At 37.9% G+C, this 10,293-nt stretch overlaps 1 protein-coding gene across 1 annotated transcript in view; it reads left to right on the top strand.

Moving 5' to 3' along the window:
• The window catches only part of WASL (WASP like actin nucleation promoting factor), a 67,702-nt gene extending 58,150 nt beyond the window's left edge, over nt 1-9,552 (top strand). The window contains exons 11-12 of the mRNA XM_019625916.1: nt 1,970-2,078; nt 6,963-9,552. Coding sequence (XP_019481461.1) covers nt 1,970-2,078; nt 6,963-7,024 — 171 coding nt within the window. The 3' untranslated portion in view covers nt 7,025-9,552. The remainder of the gene's footprint in view (nt 1-1,969; nt 2,079-6,962) is intronic.
• Nucleotides 9,553-10,293: the final 741 nt, after the last annotated feature.

The following is a 10,293-nucleotide window of genomic DNA, read 5'->3' as shown; positions in this document are numbered from 1 at the left end:
GGCTGCAGCCTGCGATGTAGCCGGCAGCCCAGCTCCAGGTTGAGCTGTTGTTCAGCATCTTAGCTGTGGAGGGCAGTGTCACTGGCCCTCATATGTGGGATCTGATCCGGGGCCCTCTGGCATCCCAAGCCAGCTCTTAACCAACGTGCCACTCGGCCGGCCCAGGTGTTTTATTTTTAAGGAATAAAATTATGTCCCTTTTTGTTAACTTAAACAGTTGATAAGTTATATTTCCTTATTACTCTCTCCATCACTCACTTTCCCCACCCCAACCTTCTGACCAAAAAGAGAGAGAAGAAAAACCCTGTAAATTGTTCTCTGAATTTCTTTATAGAGAACAAAAATGTTCTCTAAAACAGTTTTTAATGTTTTAGAGAGAAACATGTTTTCCATTCTTAACAGTATGATGTAGGCCATTTTCATCCTAAATGATCACTTCCCTTTTGATTGCATGGTAGTATTATCATAAAGTGCATAATCAGTAAATTATTGGCATGTTGTACATGTGATCTGAGTCCATAATTTTACTTTATTTTAAAAAAGATAACCAACCTGTGATTGAAATTTCTCTGGCTGTGTTTCTTTAAATATTCTATATAAATCATCAATTTAGTCTGGGATGAATATGACTAAATAAAACCACAAATTTACTTTAAAAAGCTGGCAGGAAGTATATAAGTATTTACTTACATACATTTTGAATTCCATGTGCATAGATGGCACCATGTCCCCTAAGCGCTTCCAAAAATGAGTTTATGTATCGCTGTGTCTCTCCTTGCCACTGTGTTCTTCTAGAGCCTCCTGCTGAAATTCGAAGTTCTGAAACAGTTTCTATCATCTTTTTATTTGTGGGACTTCTACAACAGTAATAGTTACTACACAGTCTCTGAAAACCTAAATACCAACAAATGGGTCTCTATCTTGTTGGGAAGTACTTTGAATATTTTTAAAAGTAAAAGATCTTTAAATCCAGAAAGACAAGAAGTATTAGGAAAAAAGTTGTAAAGACCAAAATGAAAAGTTTGTCCTAATAAAGTAATTTTTCTTTGGGAAATGATTTAGAATTTCCAATTATATTTATCTATCTATAGCAAAACCTGTATAATTATTTAGTACAGCTTTTAATTATACTAATATTAATATTTTTACATGTATAAACCCAGGGATAAAACTAATAAAATGAATCTTTTATATGAACAACTGCTCATTTTAGTCATTGTTAACTTAGAGCACTACTTTCTAAATTGTATTTTTTTCCTGAATCTCTACAGACTTCTGTATTTTGTCTTATTTAAATATGAGTTGGAATTAGGGATAATTTTGTGTAGAAATTAAGATTTTAATGGGAGTCTCTGATATGAATATTTCCTCCCGCAAAATGTACTTTGTAGCAGAGAGAAGTACTTTAGTTAGAATTGGTTAGTTGCCTTGTGAGGCAGGCACATTTTGAAAGCTACTAAACTCATCTTAAAGAGAAGTTTATGCTATGAGAAGGGAGGTTCTTTTTGAATTATTAATACCGCTGAGTGTTTCCAGGAGAGCATAAGTCTCAACAGTTGCTCTCATGTATCTGACGTGTGCTGCTCACCTCACAACTCTAGGAATCTCAGTAGTCCCTTAGTGTTATATTAAATGGTGTTACCACCGAAGGCGTGGGAGTGAGCAGAAGAAGTCGCCCTGGTGCAGGGCAGGTGTCATTCAGGAAAGGGTTTGATTGTTAGTCTAAATTTGGAAATGTATTGATGACTTATACATTAAGAAGGAGAGGAAATAATATCTTGAATAATTCTTTGAAGGCAGCGGTTTATTTCTTCTTAGTTGAATTAATCCTGTCCTGGGCTTTGTTTGTTTTGTTTTGTTTTGTTTTTCTTTTACCATAAAAACTAATTCAAAGGAAGTAAGCCTTTCTGGAGACAAACATTTTTTGCTAAGGATTTAGTACTGAATTTTGCTAACTTTATTTTCCAAGGTATCTGATGGCCAAGAGTCTACACCACCGACACCTGCGCCCACTTCAGGAATTGTGGGTGCATTAATGGAAGTGATGCAGAAAAGGAGCAAAGCCATTCATTCTTCAGGTATAATTAGCATGTGTATATGTGTAGTTAATGAATTTGATTGAGTTCTACTCTTTTTCTTTTTCTTTTATGACTCCATCTGTGCTAGCTTTTCCCTGCTATCAATAACTTATTGATGTGGATTCTGGGGCATATTTTGAAAAGTTGTCAACCACTGTGACTAATCTGAAGCTTAATAGGTGTCAGGATACCACAGCCATGACCATAAATTGGAAGAACAGCTTTGGAGAAATGGCAGTTTCTTTTCCTGTCCCGGACAGTACAGATAGAATGCTGGCAGACAACCTCCAAACAGGCTCGCAATTCCCGGATCTCATTCCTGACATTCCTGTGACATAAAAAAATCCGGGCAGTTCCTGGATTTATGAGAGTTCAGGCTGAGAAATTAGATGATTTGCACTGTTTCTGGAGCTTGCTAAAGAATCCTAGTTTTTTGGGGTTTTTTGCCTTTTTTGTCATTTCTTAAAAAGGTTTATTTGAATAAGCTACTGCCTATTATGAGGTTATTATTAAGCATATGCACAACACATGTAAATAAATACTGCTTTTTAAAAAGAGCAAAAATATGGATTTTGCTGACGTAGGAGTTGAGGTTTACTGAAGAGCTTCTCCAACATGATGTACTCGAGTCAGATCTTTGCTCTTATTCAATCTGCCGTTTACTCATTGGACCTCAGTGTTCTTACTTGCTATGTGGAGAGAATTCATAAGTCATATGGTTTCTGTGAGGATTAAATAATATAATATGTAACTAACCAGCACATTTCCCAGCACACAGTAGGTGCTCAAGAAATGTTCTTTCCCTTCCCTTTGTTTCCCTAAGGATGTAGATGTCTGCGATCCTCGAGCAACATTTGTTTCCCTTAAATTGGCGTATTCCCTTACTGTGTTACAAAGACAGAATAGGCAGATTCAGCCCACAAATATTTATTGTGTAATAACTATAAAACAGTAAAACAACAAAAATCCCTGTCTTCATGGAACATACATTCTAGTGAGAGGAAAAACAAACAATAAACAAAATAAGTTAGAAAAATACATAACATGTTAAATGGTGATAAATACCAAAGACAAAACTTAAGTGGAAAAGGGATGTATGAGGAGTTACAGGCAGCGGGAGGGAAGTTCCGTTGGAAATGGGCTGATGCCGCCTAGCTGTGGTGACGTTTGAGACAGGACCAAAGGAAACGATGTAGAACGTTGGACCAAAGGAAACGATGTAGAACGTTGGCAGAGTGTGTTCAGGTGGCAGGAGTGCGAGGTTCCTGAGGCTGAGAAACAGCGAGGGGGTCAGTGTGGCTGGAGCAGGGGGGGGGAAGCATGCGTGGGAGGGGCCGGTAGTGCGGCTGTGGAGGGGACTGCGGAAGGCTCTTAGCAGAGGCAGGGATCCGAGCAGGACGTGATGGAGGCGCCAGTGAGAAGGGGCCGGACCCCGCTTGTGTTTTGAATGCAGATGTCATTGGGTTTGCCCATGGAGTGGAAGTGACGTTTGAAAAAGAGGGAGGAGTGAAGAGTGACTCCCAAGATTTTTAACCTGAGCAACTGAAAGGGTGAACCTTTCATTGGTGGAGTGAGCGAAGACATAGGAAGAGCAGCAGGTTTGAGAGGAAAGAGTAGGAGTTTGGTTTTGTACATATTAAATTTAAGACACATATTAAAAATTCAAATGTAGGTATTGAGTAGGCATTTGGTTATGAGTCTGGAATTCAGGGAAGAGGTCTGGACTCTTAATATCAATTTGCATGTCGTTAAGATATACATGGTATTTAAAGGTATAGGACTGGGTCTTATCAGCAAAAAAGTGGATGTAAATAGAAAAAAATCTAATAAGATCTGAGGGCTGGAGAATGTGGTATGTTAAAAGCAAAATGAAGAAATTTTTGAAGGAAGACTGGGTGGTCATCTGGATCAAATGTGTCTGATAGGTCAAGAACACGAAAATGGAGAATAAATATATTATTAAGCTTTAGCTTTAGCGACGGGGCGGGGGTAGGTCGTTGGTGACCTGGAAAGAGCAGGTCAAGAGGGACTAGGTGGGTGGGAGGGGCCTGGGTTTGGGGACTGCCTGTTGTTTCTGTCATGGCTTCCTGTCGATGAGGCTCCTCTTGTCACTGAGTTATGCCTGGAAGTGGTAGCTTACCAGTATGTCAGCTGTATTTTTACAGCCTTTCTTTTAAAGACCAACATTGAAGGGGCCTTTGTTTTCCTAGACTTTTTAATTCTCTGAATGTTTATGCAGGAAACATTCGTCTGCTAGTTTACGTTCTTCTAAGCAGCAGGTGACCAAACTTTTCTCCTGAATATGTGACATTCTGACCTGTTTGGTGCTAAAAAGTTAGCTGAACTGTTCTTTTAAGACATAGCCATGGATGTTGACATTACTATAAAAAATATGATTGCTTAAATTACAATTGTTGGTGAAATATTTGCTCACTCGACCTTTTCCACCTGGTGTGTGTCAGATCAGATCCAGCAGTAATTTGAACACCTGTAGTAAGTCTCACTTTATCCACACCCGACCCAGGACACTTTGAAGGCAGGAAAAGTTGCTTATCCATCGAGGTATCACTGAATAAATACAGTGGCTGGCACAAAGAGAACATTATTCAACTGTCAAGTCATGTGACAGAAGTTTGTGATGGCAAGAGAATTGATTAAGACTGTTGGGAGTAAACGCAAGTGACTAACCTCCGCAAAGTTCGGGCTGAATAGGAAAAGAAAAGGAAGTAACTGCAGATGGAAAAGTCACATGCTCAGGGGAGGATTCTTGGTAGCTGCTAATGTCAGAGAAATAAATCAAAGGTCCTCCTGCTGCTCAGAGCCGGGGAATGTAAGGTTACTGTGAAATGTGGGATCATGAGAAACCATTCTGTTACAAAGCTGTGGGTTCTGCTAACTATTATCCTATAGTAAGTTTTTGAAAGACATAATTAACATTATATAATAGCCATGCTGATATAATGAAGGTGTAACATGGTTTTTACTTATTCTTGGACCCATTTCTTTGAACTGTTCCTGTTCCTGTGGTAGTCCGCCACGATAGAATTATCAGCTATTCCTCCTGCTCACCATGGGGCTGATCAGCGCCCCTCCGCACCACCCTCTCAGACGCTCAGAATCGTGCTTGGTGCCTTCCTCCAGGTGGATTCTGTGAAGCGTGGCGAGCAAAAGCTTTTGGCAGCAAATTGTTTCTCTTACTAGAAAAATAAACAGAGGTTAGCATGAAGTTGATTAAAGCCCTTTCCAAATAAATTATGTAACAATTTAGAGCTAACCATCAGACTTAAATTTTAAAAGTAATAGTAATAACTAAATTATTATTGTCATTACTGTTATTATAAAAGTAAAAACTTAGTTTGGGGCAAAGGGAAGATATCTTTGCTTTTCTTGGCTTCTGTTAATTTCCAAGTTGTAATACCAGAGTTCCAAGTTTTTCTTTGTAGGCGCCTTCAATCATTTTATAGGAGGAAAAAGATTTTTTTGTCTTCTGTACCTCTAGCCCACAGATATGTCCCATATTCAGTTCCTGCTGGCTCTTGACTAAAATAAAGCATTTTCAAGTGCAGTTGCTTAGCTGCTGTCTCACTTATAAACTGGACCTTCATGGGTCTTAACGAGGTATATAGTTTTAAACAGTAATTATGGAAAGTTGGCACAAGTCTATAATAATGAATTTGGTGACATCTAAATACTTAGTCAACAAGTATCTATTGAGCAGCTTCTCGGAAGCCCTGTTCCGATGCTAAGGATTCATTGATAAATGCGACAGGCAAAGCCCTTGCTGTCGTGCAGCGTCTATTCGAGTGCGAAGACAAATGTGTAAACATCTGTAAAATGTGTAAACGTAAGAACTTCAGGTACTGGTGCGGGTTGTGAGGATAAGAAAATGGGAGGGTTACTGATCGTGGGGGAGGGTTCTACTTTACAAAGGATGCTCAGAAAAGGCCTCTCTGCGGAAGTGGTTTTTAAGTAAAGCTAAATGATGACAAGACTCAGCCAGACAGAAGGAAGAGCTACTGCAAAAGCTCTAAACAAGAATAAACGTGGCATGTTTAAGGGACAGAAAGGCTGTGCATCTAGAAAGAGTGAATTGAAAGAGAGGGCATTATAAGGAAAGTTTGGCGCGGGGCAGACAGTAACTGGGCAAATCACGTAAGGTCTTGTAGAGTGAGGTAACACATCAGATATTATCCAAATAACAATGGCCAGCCACTGGAGGGCTTACACAAGGATAGAAACATATTTTTAAGCTTAGAATTTAAATATCACTCTATGTGCTGTAAGGCAAATGGACTATAGAATTGCAATAATCCAAGCAAGATATGATGGTGGTGTGGGACTAGCAGTGGGAGTGTTGAAAAGAAACAGACTTGATGGATGGGATGTGGGTGGACCATGAAAACAGAGGAATCAATAGTAATTTCTAGGTTTGTGGCCTAAACACCTGAGAGAATGGTAATTGTCGGGACAGACAAGTGGTGGGGAAGCAGGTTGAAGAAGGAGATAAAACTTGAGAAGTTTTGAGTTTGAGAATCCATGTGAAGAATACAAGAAGGCGTTGAATTTGCTGTATGTGAGTCTAAAATTGAGAGACGCCAACCTAAATGTGATTTTACACATAAACACACAGGTTGAAATTTGTGACATAGATACTAAGGGATAGAATCCAAGTCTTCCGACTCCTCGCTCTAATCGAAAACTCATCAGCAGACGCTTCAGATGTATTTTATGAGATTCATTTAAACTATCTTAGTAACTACATTCCTCTAGGTGTCAAATGGTTTGTGTTTCAGAAGTTGAATAATCAGAAAATCACCCAAGAATTATGTAAAATTTTACTTATACATAGGTTTTTAATTGGTTGTCTTGATGATTTTCTTCTAGATGAGGATGAGGATGAAGATGACGAAGAAGATTTTGAGGACGACGATGAATGGGAAGACTGAGCTATATATTATATATATATTTTTAAGGTGAAGTACTAAACACTACTTTCTGTCTATGGATTCTGTAAAATTATCATGTAAATGTTCTACCAATTTGCTGTATATTTTTGTTGCCTTTTTTGCTTTTTTTTATTAATCTGTGCAATACCTCATTTAATCTGTAAAGGTTTGTCATAATCCTCTACGAAGCTACTCCCTGTTGCGGTGTGCAAGTTTACACCAGGATGCTCACTTAATTTGTGAATATTTTTCATTCCATCAACAAGGGAGTTTAAATATTATATGTGAGACTGACAAAAACCTTAGTGTAATTTAGTTGTAATGCCAGAAGGAAGACACTATTTTCATACCCTACTTTTTCTGTACCTAAATTTTCTTATTAAGATCTAGTATAGCAACTACATTCTTTTTTAAGTGATGCAAACCTTAGTTTATTTAGCCCCTTGGTTTTGAACACAATGCTACGTGAATGTTGAAACTGATACATTGCACAGTTCTCTAGACATCCCCACACTGATGCAGTTTCTCAGATGTTAGCAGTGTGGTCTGCAGAAATCTACGGAGATGCTAGACTGGGAAATGGGAACACACCTCTGACAGCAGCACTGCCTGTTGCTGGGTGGCAGTGGCGTTTGGAGGCTGGACTCAGGAGCCCTCACACACCTGTACTTGACTGAAGTGACTCTTATATTACAGCAAATGTGGCAGGCTCTTTTGGGCAAAAATTCATGAAATATTTTTGGTATTATTCCGAAACAAATGTTACGTAAAGTGTTCGAGTTGGGGGCGGGTCTTAGGGATAATTTTCTTCTAGGTGAATGAGACTATACATCATGATTACTTCAATATTTGTTTAAGTATGCTATAAAAATCAGAACGTTATAAAAATGATACGAAATTAAGTATTTTTATTTTGCCATCCACATGGATTGAGGTATTCAAAAATAACAACCGTAAAAATCTAATCTAGTTGGCAAAGCTATACACTGTAATGCTGAACCTACTATGCTATTTTTTTTAATTTTTATAATTTCTCAAGGTTTTTGTCAAATGTCAGGTGAAGGGTCATATTTGAAACACGTAACTCAATGATAGATTTAAAACAAAAAATAAAACTTTACAACCTGCACATTTGTTACGTATACTAAATGATATGTTAAAATTAGGGGTTCCTTGCCTCTCTACAATACACTAACCTGCCTAAAGGTGGTTTTCATATTTATAGTGCTAGTTGTCATACCTACCTACTTTAAATTTTACGTAGAAAAATGATCTGATTTAAATACAGACGTATTTTTTCTCACATTGAGTCATGTGCAGAATGTAGTTCCAAATGTGTTTCATTACTGTAGTCACAATATCCCACTAAAAATGAAGCTCTCTAGAATTATACCGACCAAAATCTAGTATTGGCATGATCTTGACAGGCTGGCCCTGCGAGATGTGGCTTGAATTTTAACCAATTATCACATGATCTCTCGTGATCATGCATCTAGTTATCATAAGAAATAACTTAAAAGGTTTTGTTGCTGAAAGCAGTAAGCGGTGCAGTAAAATAGTTAAGTTATTCAAAGAATGTTCCGTCTTTGCAAGAGTAATTTAAGCACATGGGAAAGATTCTAGACTTTTTGTTTTTTACAAAAACAGTGCCCTCTGCTGCTGGAAACCTTTTTCTGCTTCCTCTAGTTTTTATTGTGGCTTGAGCTCAGCTAGTCTGGTGTGGATGAGGCTGGACCGCTACCAACCAATAAAATTAGGAATTTGTGCAAATGACAAATAGAACATTATAATTACTTTAAGAGTGATAGTAAACATTTTCCTTCTTCTTTTTCTTTTTAACATTATAAAAAGCATTTTAAATATCCTCGAAATGTCTTTAAGGTAATGCCAACTTAAGATCTCTCTTAACTTTTGGCCAAGGAATTCAGGGTTTTCCAGCTCACTTTGGTATGATAAATATTTACCAGGAGCTGCTCTAAACAGAGGATATCAATTCTTTGACTTGGCAACACAATTTTAAACTTGTAAGATGGGTATAAAATTTGCCAAAGGTAATTGAGTTTATTCTTCTTAAAGAGAAAAAGACTTTTTGTTGTTGCACAAAGTCTAAATTGCTATTGGTTGAAACCCAGCAGCTGTGGCGTTCAGTCCGGGCATGATGCCGGAATCGCTTTAGACATAAAGGTTGCATGCTTCCGTCCTCCACCGCAGTGCACTGTGGGCAGTTCTGTACCTGTGCATTGTCCGGCAGCCTCCTGTATGTACTCCAGCTAAATGATTGTCTGACAGCCTTCACATTTAACAACCTAGCATGAGGCTTTTTATATCTAAATGCTACGTGATAGACAATTTCAGCTAGCCACATATTGTATGTATGAGATTCATAAACACTTTCAATCATTCATTTCCATTTATCAAATGAAATTTTGTTTAGTATGTGAATTTTTTTTGAAATGTATAGTGGATAGGATGTTGCACTGGTGGCAATTCATCATGGAGCATAATAAAATTAATTTGACCCAAATATATAAAATAGCATGTGGTTATTGTTTATTGTTAAGAAATTAAAATGGGTAAGAAATCTCTTCAACAGCATAGTAAAGATACACGGCAGTGAATAATAATGTCTGACTTTTTCAGCAGACAGCATGCTGGAGAGTTAGTGTGCCGTTAAATAAACATGGGGAGCAGAAGAATGTCACACCCTGTCCTGTCTGCTGGGAAACTTGACAGCTGCTCCCAGCTCCCCTGGAAGCCCCTGCTGTGGTTCAGAGCATTCACGTTGCAAGGTCAAAGCGAAACTGCACATAGCAGAAATGGTGAAGTTTCCTAATGCAAAATGATACTGGCATTTACTGGTATCGTTTTCAGTAAAAGCCAAATATAGCAGTTCATGTGGGACTGAAATAGTTCTTCATAAACGGTACTAAAGATGGTATTTACTTTAAACAGGAAACTCAGTTTTTGATAAATAGAATTTTTTGTTCTGTTGACCCTGGCTAGCACAAGTGGGTGTCTAAAGATTAAGTTATGGAATCCAGTGTGTAGGATGTTACAAAATGCCTTCTTAGAGCTTTAGCCAAATTTAACAAACATCTCAAGAGTAATATGTTCTATTAAAAAGTTGTTTCTATTGTACAAATGTGAACACTTAAGAATGTATTAACTAAACTTGACCAAAAAATTTTAAAGAGAAAAGAGCCACAGAATTTCTCTTGTCACATTTTATTTATCTTATCAACAGAGAAATTCCTGAAATAACTTACTCT

This window comes from Hipposideros armiger, unplaced genomic scaffold (assembly GCF_001890085.2).
Source record: "Hipposideros armiger isolate ML-2016 unplaced genomic scaffold, ASM189008v1 scaffold_645, whole genome shotgun sequence".
NCBI classification, from domain to species: Eukaryota; Metazoa; Chordata; class Mammalia; order Chiroptera; family Hipposideridae; genus Hipposideros; species Hipposideros armiger.
The sequence above is the reverse complement of the archived record's forward strand: the minus strand, read 5'-3'. Positions and strand labels throughout refer to the sequence as shown.